General features: G+C 42.0%; 1 protein-coding gene across 1 annotated transcript in view; it reads right to left on the bottom strand.

Moving 5' to 3' along the window:
• Nucleotides 1–2,416: 2,416 nt before the first annotated feature.
• The window catches only part of LOC145404374 (cholecystokinin receptor type A-like), a 44,631-nt gene continuing 34,746 nt past the window's right edge, over nt 2,417–12,301 (bottom strand). Inside the window, exons 3-5 of the mRNA XM_080275896.1 lie at nt 4,034–4,096; nt 3,022–3,141; nt 2,417–2,441 (exon numbers count right to left, since the gene is read on the bottom strand). Coding sequence (XP_080132022.1) covers nt 2,417–2,441; nt 3,022–3,141; nt 4,034–4,096 — 208 coding nt within the window. The remainder of the gene's footprint in view (nt 2,442–3,021; nt 3,142–4,033; nt 4,097–12,301) is intronic.

Here is a 12,301-nt window from a genome sequence, read left to right as displayed (position 1 = left end):
TAGATCCAGCCGTCATTAACCCCTTCATTGTGAGGGAGGAAGAGGGCCATTGGAGGTGAGTAAAGTTGGTTATCTTAATTAAAACAAAACGAAAATGGTGTCCTCTCATCTATAGTTATCCAAATTTCTATCAAACAACAAATTATTGCTTTTAATTTCTACTCGTGTGACTGACTCACTGCTGAATAAGATCGTCTGGAGGCAACTGGAATAAAATTAGACTTTCCGATCATAAGAGGGTTAAATTCTCTCTCTCTCTCTCTCTCTCTCTCTCTCTCTCTCTCTCTCTCTCTTTAATATATCTATCTATCTATCTATTTATTTATCTATCTATCTAGATATACATAGATATTAATTTTGTGATTGTTATTTCCCTAAGCATTTCGGTAGCATGGAGACTTGTTCACTATGTTCTTCCTGGCTGTGGACTGCTGTATTTGCCTGAAGGAGAGCCGTATCGTAGTGAAGGGACTGATGGGGATCGTGTCTAACCCCTTCACTACAACACGTGTCGCCTGACACGTGAACAAAAGCGTCTGACGGCAGCAAGAATAAGTACACAAGACATCATCGTACTGAAGGAAATAGTCCCGTCGCCTTCCCTTACCCACAGTTTATGTTCTGCCTTCAAACCAAACCATACACTAATTTAAAGCTTTTCTCAATTAATTAAACTTCTGCCTTGCACTTATCTACAGCTTCTTCCTTCCATCGGCCTCCCAGCTTCGTTTAATTTACGTTTTATTCTCTTCCTTAGTCCCTTACAGGACAGGTTGCACTTACACATTTTCTTCCGGCACCTCCAGGAAATCTTAATCAAGTGGGGGAATCTCTTGCCTTGTGAAGGATTAGAGCCACCTCGATTAACTTTCCAGACTGACAGGGTCTCACTTTCGCTGCTGCCAAACCAATATATTTAGCTGAGGTCAACGCTGCCTGATGGACTCTTAACCTCACACACTTCACTGATCGGCAGTTAATCCCTCTATCACAAAACACTTACCTTATACGTACTGTACTACAGTTTTTCTTTCCATTAACTTATACTACCCATGAGTACAGTTTATTTGTTTCATTTTCTTCCTACCCCCTAATTACACTGTCATCATCATTTCATTGTACAGAAATTTATTTTGTCATTATCACATCAGTTTCTTACAGTCTTATTGCCACTCGTACCATGTTACTGCCCATTCCCTGCCATCGTTTATTGCATTTTTTCTAGGAAGTTCCAAATTGCGTCTTTTGATGGTTACCTCACTATCAAAGTTACTATCCGGCTGGCTATTACACGCACATAATTGGTAGTCACAGGTGTGCGCAGGTACACACACAGGTAAACTGGTTGGTACACACTACACAGGCAAAATGGTTTAATAAATACACTGGCTATAGCACTTGTGAATGCTTGTACAATTACCCTCAATTAATACAGGGGATGGTGTGTCGGGGTTTTATGTGGCACCAGTGTGTTTGTTTATGTCTGGTGTGTTGCTGTGATGTGACAAACAGAACGGGCTTGTTCCAACACAGTACAAGTAATACGTAAACAAATACACCTGGTTCACATCAAACCTCCTACACACCTCACCTTGTACTGCTTATAACTGAAGACCAGTGTACCTTTTGACAGTATCAGTATCATTAGCAGTATGATCATCGTTATTACTCTCACTTTTAGCGTCACTGTGAGTAAGAAGACGAACAAAAGATAAAATGAAAAGAGAGGGACAGTAGTGATAAAAGAATCCAGAGCACTAGTGATGAAAGTTCAGTCAGGGGACACTTAGCGAGATTGGCAAAGTTTTGACGCTGTGTGTGTGTGTGTGTGTGTGTGAGAATAAATATTATTAATACCCTTACATGCATGCATTGTACAATACATGAGAATGAGGGGTTGGAGCCAAGTCAGCCGTTGTATCATCTCCCTCTTCCTGACACATAAGCCAGTACACTCAGAGAGCAATGTATGATGACGACCCATTACTATTTACTATGAATTTAGTTAGGGATATGGGCATTGATACTGATAGGATAATGACAATGTTTCTGGATGAGGATATACCTAATAATAATTACTGTCAGAAGATAACATCTAGAATCACGGATGGGACGTCATCAAGAAGAGCAACATATTTTGGTTTGAACCCGACGATGGCTGTTCATAGTATTTTTACAGCGAGACATACTATTGATGAAAAGCATCGGTTGTCATTTACCCAGTTTAGAACAGGTAGTCATCGGTCAGTGTGTGAGACAGGGAGGTGAAATAAAAGAGGTCGAGGCCGTTTGCCTCTTGAAGTGCGGCTGTGTTTGTGTGGTAAGATACAGACAGAGAAGCATGTAGTGGAGGAGTGTACGCTGACCCAGAATATTAGAGAAACGTATCAATTCAATACCATGGATCAGCTGTTCTCTAATTAATATGTACCAGAGATGACCTGAAAAATAATACACAATATCTTGAACGTTTACTACTGACCATCACTATAAATGATCGTTGTTTGCTGGACTACATACAAAATATATTGCTCATGTGATATGTATATTTATATTATGTACTGCTGTGGTCAATAAATAATCTATCTATCTATCTGTCTATCCCAGTACTTCATACGTCTTCTGTATGATAAACAGAACAAAACATATACACCAGAGTTGTCCTTTAAACCTGCAAATATTAAATACTTTGTTTTGAGTTTTACAGCAAGTACATTAAAGACCAGTTCTGTATACTAATATGGAATTATTGAAAGATGAATCACGAAACCGCTTTTGCCAGCCATAGCGAGATGACCAAAACTATATTGCCTTTTCAGAAATCCCAAGTATCCAGCGACCCTGATGATTTTATGTCGACCCTACCTAATAAGCTGTGAACAACCTGGGATAAACTCTGGGATAAGACGTCAGACAGTGGACACATAAACTAGAAATGCAGATCCAGTGCACTTAAGTTTACGAAGTGTAGAAGGTAAGAATCAGATCCCCATTCTTCATTAATACTATTCCTCCTCTTACCTGTGAGAGAAATGCAAGTCTGTAGGCTGTATATTGTAGCGGCCGGCTTGCACATGCCAGGCATAGGCGTCAGCTTTGCTATTAATGTTCAAGCTGTATATTGTTGGTCCTGCAGTGCAACTGATGAGGTAAAACACGGTAACATAAAATCCTTTATTAACCACTGAGGGGTATAGGGAGCTGTAGTTGTACGACCCTACTCATGACTATTTAACCACTTCAACCAGAGGACGGAAATGTAAATTTTATTGCCATGTCCAGACGAGCAGAAGATTCCTATTGAACGGGTGGGATAATTTATCCTTAATTAATCCCTTCACTACTAGAGTCTCTCTCTCTCTCTCTCTCTCTCTCTCTCTCTCTCTCTCTCTCCATTTCCTTATGTGCTTTTTTTGAGGGGAAGGGGGAATCATTACCTCGGCAAGCTGTAAGTTCGAGTTCCCATACACCTCGAGGGATGATTTATCGTTTATTTATACTAACCTCAGTCGATTTCACTGGATAGCTTTATGATACGCTAGTGTACAGGAACTATGTCGATCTAACCTGTAAACATCTGGGGAAGACTCATATATGTTACCCTGGATACCGTCAGACTTTTTTTCTTCTTCTGGCCAATGGTATGGCTGCTCAAGGTCTGAGTGATATATATTATCTTCTGTCTTCGATTCCTTCTTTTATCGATATCAAACCCATTCCCCCGTTTTTGTTTTAATTTCTCCCCTTCTTGTTCAGTTCATATTGCAAAACCATCCATTTCTTCATTTATCATGTTTCATTCTTTTCACAGTTCAGCTTTCCCTCAACGTACGTTACTACTCCCTCCTCCATCATACTTTCTTGTTCCTTCTTCATTCATCCACAACCCTCTTATCTGATCTCCACGCCACACATGCAAGGCTGGCTTACCGGCACGCAATCAGAACCACAGCCGATCAGACAGTGCTATAAAAAGAGTCTGCCTGATTGTTCTGGCGCCCTTTTTGAAGGTCCCCTCCGGCTGTTTGTTTACCTGCCTGCCTCCGCCATGAACGTGCCCAGATTGCGTCGGATTGGCTCCTCTTGTGTGAACATTCTTCAGATCAAACCGGGATTCACTGTGTATCCAGGAGGTAAGATGGTGGGCACGAATAGGCATAAAAAGATGAGTTTTCTTTAGATGAATTTTTGTCCAATGAAAGATTATATTGCTCTCAGCTGGATGCCGTTTCTATTGATATATTTATTATAATCTTTGGACTATTTTATTCAACCTGAGAAATTTTCAAAAAGGGGGTTATAGATAAATCTTTTTCTGGCTCCCTTGCTACAAAATATCTAAGAATACAAAATCTCGCGCAGGCAGCAAAACCCAACAAACAGAACAGGTCATCTCTTTCATGGAGATACTGGTTTTATTACGGTGATGTCTGTTCTGTTTTCATTTGGCTAGAACAAGAGGACTTCATGTAGCTTAGCGGGCTGGAAAAAATCTTCATGAACCGGCTCAGCACAATGATGTCTTTTCTGTTGTATAATATTTTGTTTCTAGTTGACCATCTTAGTTTGAGTAGGAGAAATTCCCTCGTAGGGACAGCGTTAATAGTATAATTTTTGATTAATAAATTCAAGGACAGAAAATTCTTAAATGTCGGGACCAAGTGCCTAGCCTCGGGCTCCTACGCTCCTCATGGGGCAATGTAGGAGTGGATGATGGATGGATGGATGGTATTTAAGGATAGAAAATGTGTGTGTGTGTGTGTGTGTGTGTGTGTGAGAGAGAGAGAGAGAGAGAGACCGTCGACAACTGTTGCCTTGGTGAATTTTCTGACCTACATATCTCACACACACACACACACACACACACTCGACACACACACACACACACTCACACACACACACACACACACACACACACACACACACACACACACACACACACACACACACACACACACACACACACATCTTTTCATTCTTGCTATTCAGAAGTTTATTATTCATGTTTCTCTCACTCCCCCATCAATTATTCACTCGCCCCTCACCAACACACACAGATTCCCCTCCTTCCCCCACCACAATCATTAATCATAAACAAGTGTGTAAAATTACTGACGCTCTGGTATTGGTGGGGAAATGATGTGGAAGATATGGAGCAGGTGGTGGAGGTGTGGAGATGGTGTGGAGGTGGTGCGGGACGTATGGAGGTGGTGTGGGAGGAGGTGCGGGAGGTATGAAGGGGATGCAAAAGATAAGGTATAGAGGTGGTGTGGTAGGCATGAACGTGGTGTGAGAGACATGGAGGTGGTGGGTATTTATTGAATATTCTTCCTCTCTGTTTCTGAACACCGTCTTCTGTGTGTGAATACGTCGATGCTGTATAAATAATAAACCTTTCTTGTTAGTGTGGCAGTGCGTGCTTCAGGTCGGCTTGTCAGTAAATTACTACGGGGCCCTGACAGCCTGTGTGTATGGCGCCACACCTCACAGTCCCTCTCGGAATACGATTTACTGCTATAGTTGTGCAAACGTTAATGTAATAACGAAAAGATAAAATTGTGCTAAATATATACGAGTACTCTTACATGAACTTATAAGTTACCACTGGGAAATGTGTGTGTGTACTTTCCGCAACCTGAGCGAGGCGCGAACTCCTGTCCGCCAGTTGGCAAGCGAGAACGCTACCACTGCACCAGCGAGCGGTGGGTGTGTGTGTGTGTGTGTGTGTGTGTGTGTATTTATGTGCTTGTGCGTAGGCTGTGTGTGTGTGTGTGTGTGTGTGTGTGTGTATTTATGTGCTTGTGCGTAGGCTGTGTGTGTGTGTGTGTGTGTGTGTGTGTGTGTGTGAACGTGGGTGCATTCGTGTGCATGTTTCTGTGTGTGTGTGTGTGTGTGTGTGTGTGTGTGTGTGTGTGAGTGCATATGTGCGCAGATATTTGTGATGTGTGTGTGTGTGTGTGTGTGTGTGTGTGTGTGTGTGTGTGTGTGTGTGTGTGTGTATTAATGCTGGTGTAGGTGATTTATTTGTATGTGTGTGTGTGTGTGTATTAATGCTGGTGTTGGTGACTTATTTGTATGTGTGTGTGTGTGTGTGTGTGTATTAGGCTAATGCTGGTGTAGGTGATTTATTTGTATGTATGTGTGTGTGTGTGTGTGTGTGTGTGTTTGCGTGCTTAATTGTGTGTATGTGTGTTTGCACATTTGTGTGTGTGCATGAATGTATGTATGGATAGTTTCGTATGTATATGTACTGTACATGCATACTCGCACGTGGTATGTACATATATGTGTATACATGGGAGCGTATAAGTAACTCTCTGAAGTCACGGAACCTGACACCCAAGTGTGTGCTTTGACTACGACGGGTAACTAAGATCTGGGGGAGGGGGGAGGAGGGAAGCAGAGGGAAGACGATGAAGTAGGAATAGGGGGAGTTGGGGGTGGGGTTATGTTGGTGAGGATGTTGGGGGTGAGGGAGTTGGGGTGGTAGTAGGAGTGGGGGTGTTGGGGGTGGGGGTGTTGGGGGTGGGGGTGGGGATGGGGTTGGGGATGGGGGTGTTGGGGGTGGGGGTGTTAGGGGTGAGGGTGTTAGGGGTAGGGGTTTTGTGGGTTTGGCTGTGGGGGTGAGGGTGTAAGGGGTGGGGGTGTTGGGGTGATGATGTTGGGGTTGGGGTGTTGGGGGTTGGGGGGGTTTGGAGTGGGGGTTTTGTGGGTGGGGGTGTTGGAGTGAGGACGGAGGGGGTGGGGGTGGTGTAGTACTAACTCTGTCTCCTGAGTGTTTCAGTTTGGCGGGGTAATGAGGACGTGAGTGAGCACCTTTGTCAAGCAATGAATTATCCTCTTAGTGAACCTTGTGTTTGGGCAGGAATGGCTCGTCTTGAGAATGTGAGTGTGCAGTTGTCAAAGATGTGCATGGAGAGAGAGAGAGAGAGAGAGAGAGAGAGAGAGAGAGAGAGAGAGAGTTTGATATTATCATGAGCTCTTCGAACCAGTACAGTAGGCTATATTTTGTGTAGGTACCGACATGTAAATAGATGTGTAAGTAATTTTGTAAGTAGCGGATACAAATAATTGACTAAATAGAGGAATGTATGTGGCTGTGTAAGTAACATTTTGAAGTAGCAGATATGTAATTGTTTAAGCAATGGTGTGTTAGTGAGTGAATACTGAGATATAAGTAACTATGTAAGAAACTAGGTGTAAGTAACTGTGTAGGTAGTGGGGTGTAAGTAACTGTGTGGGTAGCTGAGTGTAAGTAACTGTGTTTGTAGTAGGGCTTAAGTAATTATCTAGGTAGCGGAATGTAAGTGTGTACAAGTAGCTGGATATAAGTAGCCAGATCTTAGTAATTTTGGTAGTAACTGAGAAGTGTAAGAGGTAAGTTACTGAGTAGGTACGTAGGTAGCGATGATGTAGTTGTGTAAGTAGGTAAGATGTGTACAATATGTAACTGTGTGAGGAAGTAAAATGTAAGTAAAGGCGTGCTTAGTGTGGCGGTAAGTAATTGTACGTGTAATGGGAAGCACAGTGTAGTATGTACACACTTGGCCAAGGGTGTAGTCTGAAAGCGAATTGTGTGTACCAAGTACCGGTGCTTACTGAGCCTGTGTGCGTGACGGTGCGTGGCAGAGAGAGAGAGAGAGAGAGAGAGAGAGAGAGAGAGAGAGAGAGAGAGAGAGTTCGTGCAGTTCCCCTTACCCTCCAATACACTCTTCACCTGACCCACCTACACCACCAGCACTTAAGGCTACACCGCCTTAACTTACCACTAACCACTTGCCTCTTGATATCACACGGGGGAGTTTTAGTATTACCATTCGATTATATTATCTCTGTCTGTCTGTCTGTTATCTTTCTATCTATGTATCTATCTATCTATCTTAGAAGCTTGAAGTGTAGTGCTGTTGCTTCGCCTTTTACATAATCAGGTCATTTATCCGAGGACGTCTTTCCCTAAACTGAACATAATTTCTTTGTGTTACCAAGAATATAGTTAACGACACGCCCTTAGGCTTAACAGGGTAAGCTAGTTATGTTGGAGTTGAATGTATTTACACACACACACACACACACACACACACACACACACACACACACACACGAATGGGAACGGAAATATCTGTCTCACCACTTATCACTTCCATTACAAGCAGCCTCGCATCTCCTGCTGCGCTGGCGGTGTGGACAATGAACTTTATTTGGAACTGATTTCCCGTCTGATTCAAGGCATTGAAGAAATTTGAGAGAGAGAGAGAGAGAGAGAGAGAGAGAGAGAGAGAGAGAGAGAGAGAGAGAGAGAGAGAGAGAGAGAGAGAGAGAGACGGATCGGCCGACAAACTGACAGACTGACAGACCAAAAGATGAACTGACCAATGGTTGGACAGATGAATGGATCGAAAAAGATATACAACACAAGAAGACTGATACTAGATGACAGTAATGATAACATGAGAAAGCGAGCGAGCGAGCGAGAGAGAGAGAGAGAGAGAGAGAGAGAGAGAGAGAGAGAGAGAGAGAGAGAGAGAGAGAGAGAGAGAAGTATATGGGCTGAGCTTTTATCGACTGCTTGTCAGAGTGCTGTTACTGACACGCCATACGTACCGTACCCTGTGTGACTTCAGGACAACACTGCCTTCTCATAAGGAGAAGAAGGGCGGCTATAAATGGGGAAAGGGAGAAGAGGCAGAAGAGAGGAAGAGTAAAGGGGGGATGGGGAGAGGGGGGAGTAAACTGGGAAACGAGGAAGGAGTTGGCTGCGTCTTAATTTGGCATCCTTAGTTCACTTACACATCTCGCTCAGAGATCATACATAAGCTGTACAAAATCGTGTGAGGTCAGCATGGGCCAAGTATAATATTGTCCAGCTGTGGCCAGAACTGTTCTATCCTGCAAATAAACTTAGTGGCTTGGGTAGGACCTTGTTTTTTACAGCAGCCAACTTTTATTGCTGACTCTTTGTACACTCAGGCTCCTGTGGCCACTCACATGAATAACACTGGTGTTGTTGGGGAATTAGTACAAGAGTTGTCCCGGCCATGGGAGGGTTAATGATGACAGTATTGATCTTCTCAGCCACCTTTACCTTACTCTAAACTGAATATAATCGTCTGGCGTGGATGAAATACAATACTCAGTTGTACCCACCCTGACGGAAGGAAAGTGTTTATACGGATTTTGAAGCTACCACTGCAGATATAGATTTAAAAAAAGTGAAATTAAACCTTACTGAATAGGATTTATTTCTTAATAATTATTATTTTCTACCTGTGTTACTTATGTTTACAACCTTACAAATTACACTTGTTACGTCATGCTAAACACAGTTTGGATTCTCATTTGACAAGAGGATAGGCACGTCTGTGTAACGTCTCGGGAATTCTGTTTACATATTGCCTTTCAGTCTCCTTCCCGTCCTTAACTGTATTTTTTTAATAACTGACCTTATGGAATTCTCATAAAAATCGACGTGGCCGACGTTGTAGGTGGGAAAAGATATACACACGAAATAACTAGAAAGCAATCAGAGAGCTCATACTTCCGCCAATGCCATTGCCATTAAAAAGGGTCCGGATTCGGATCCGTGGGGATGGGAACAGAATTCCGATCCGCCCCCAACCTAAATCAGTTCTTTCTTGGTCCATAGCCCACCCTTCCACAATATTCAATTCACTGAGAACTTTTGAATATATTGTGCGAGATACTCCGGATCCTCATCCGGATCCGCACCAAAATTTAATCACTTTTTGATTGGCCCATGGTCCACCCTTCCACAAAATTTCATTGAAATTCATCGAGAACTTTTGGAGATGCCGTCTGGACACACAGACAGACAGACAGAAGAGCATAGACGAATACATAACCTCCTCCAACTTCGCTGGCGGTGGTAATGAGAACTGTAAGGTATTCAGAGTCAGTTCCGGTATTAACAATATATTGCCGTTTTCGTCTCGTTTTCGGACACGAGTCCTTTGCTGTTAGTACTGATTACTGTTTTAAGGATCTCTTTAAGACCTGGCAGCCAGCTAATGTGAGCACACACACACACACACACACACACACACACACACACACACACACACACACACACACACACACACACACACACGGTGATATTTTATTTGCACATTTACATTCTTATTTCTGTGTAATGACGCGCATTCCTCAGTTTCCTTTAAGTGTTGCAATTTGGGATCTCATTAAAGACTCTGTGTCTGGTAACAATGTAAAAGATTAAGAGCGGGATTGTGTTTTCACAGTTTAATTGTCATTTCGACCTTAATTACTTGTTTACTAATTGATGTTTCGTGTCGTCATTAGCGTCTCCCAGCCTGCTGATGAAAAGGACAAAAGTCGAGCTCGTCAGTAAAAATTTTATGTTTTTGTTTCAAAAAATTTTCGTTAAGTGCTCTTTCGGATCTCAGTTATAAAATTACTTATTCTATTTTCTCTGTTTACAGGAGATGCTGTTTAGAATTCTGATCAGACAAAAATACGTACGTGAGTAAAATGTTTCTCGTATTCATTTTCTGACTTACATTGTCAGTTCACTGTCTGTATTGGTCTTTTTTTTTTTTTTTGTACACTTTGTTATATCGGATTCTCATAAGGATTTCCATGCCTGCTAATGTAGAGGAAAAACAGTAAAAAAGGAGAAGGGAAAGTGTGTGATTTTCTACTGGTAAGAATTAGACTATTATTTCGGTCTAAATTAACATATCTCCTTTATTTTTCTTAATAGTAATTAGTGTTTGCTATTTTAATTAAGTTATGCATGGGTAGTAATGTCTATGGTAAAGGTAAACCTGTGAATTAAAAGGTGTGTGGTGTGGTGTTTGCAGCCGTCATGAAAAGTGTCGTAATCGTCAGCGACATCGAAGGCGGTTCAGAGTTTCATTTTCGGCCGTGTGGATGCCTGAACTGTGTTAGATGTGTGTGTGTGTGTGTATGTGTGTGAGAGAGAGAGAGAGAGAGAGAGAGAGAGAGAGAGAGAGAGAGAGAGAGAGAGAGAGAGAGAGAGAGAGAGAGACAGACAGACAGACAGACAGAGGATGGGGGACTGCTCATAAGAGAGCTAAGGAGGTTTCATGTTAACGGAGGATGAAGGTGTGGTGAAAGAATGGAGAGAGAGAGAGAGAGAGAGAGAGAGAGAGAGAGAGAGAGAGAGATTTAGTCTGATGAATATCACAGAAAAAAAAAAAGAGAGAGAGAGGTTACTGGACAAATGGAGAGAGCATAAAATGTAGAAGCTCGATTGAAAAGAATATAAATGAATGAGAATGTAGAAGGAAATATAAATAGGGACGGTGTTTGATCGGGTGGAATGATTGTGTGTAATCAAAACAACAGTGAAAGGGTAGGTATGGAAAAGTATTCATGAAGAGAGTAAAGATATATGAGAGGGAATGGAGAGATTAAAAGAGCAACCTTAAGTGTAAAAGGCTGAGGTAAAAAAGAAAGGATACGAATGGCTGAAAATGATGTAAAAAAAAAAATAAATAGTAAAGATTAACGAAAGTAGTAGCAGTGATAACTAACAGTGTAGGAGAAAGAAAAAGGATGTGTTATTTCATTTTGTGTGTATAATGTCAGTTACTACCATAAATATAGGCTTTCATATCATCATCTTCATTATCATCATCTTCGTAATGATTTATTGTATTTATTTTTTGTTATTTTATTATTATTATTATTATTATTATTATTATTGAGGCTAAAAGGGAGGAGATTGGGAGAATGTTTGTGAGAAGAAAGTTGGATGTGTTAGCTTTGAGTGAAACGAAGATGAAAGGGAAGGGTGAGTCTATGTTTGGAAGTGTGAATGGAAGATTGTCAGGTGTTGATAGAGGAAGGGCAAGAGAAGGTGTGGCCTTGTTAGTGAGTCCGGAAGTACAGCAATGTGTGATTGAATGGAAGGAGGTGTCATCGAGACTGTGGGTGAAAGCGAAATTTGAACGTAAGTTGTGGGTGTTTGTGAGTGCATATGGGCCTGGTAGTGAAAGGGATGAAGAAGAGATGTAGACTTTCTGGTATGATGTTGATGAGTGTCCGCAGATTTTGGTGCGAATGTGAATGTGGTAATGATGGGTGATCTGAATGCTAGAGTGGGAAATGTAGCAGTTGAAGGCGTAGTTGGTAAGTATGGTGTGCCTGGAAGAAATGAAAATGGGGAACGAATGATAGCGATGTGTGTTGAGCGAGAGATGGTGATTGGGAATACGGTGTTTCAGAAGAAAGATATTTATAAGTATACATGGGTGAGACAGGAGGGTGGAAGGGTTGTTGATAGAGCTTTGATGGACCA

This window comes from Coenobita brevimanus, chromosome 63, assembly GCF_032717465.1.
Source record: "Coenobita brevimanus isolate Jiangsu-jjx chromosome 63, ASM3271746v2, whole genome shotgun sequence".
NCBI classification, from domain to species: domain Eukaryota; kingdom Metazoa; phylum Arthropoda; class Malacostraca; order Decapoda; family Coenobitidae; genus Coenobita; species Coenobita brevimanus.
The sequence above is the reverse complement of the archived record's forward strand: the minus strand, read 5'-3'. Positions and strand labels throughout refer to the sequence as shown.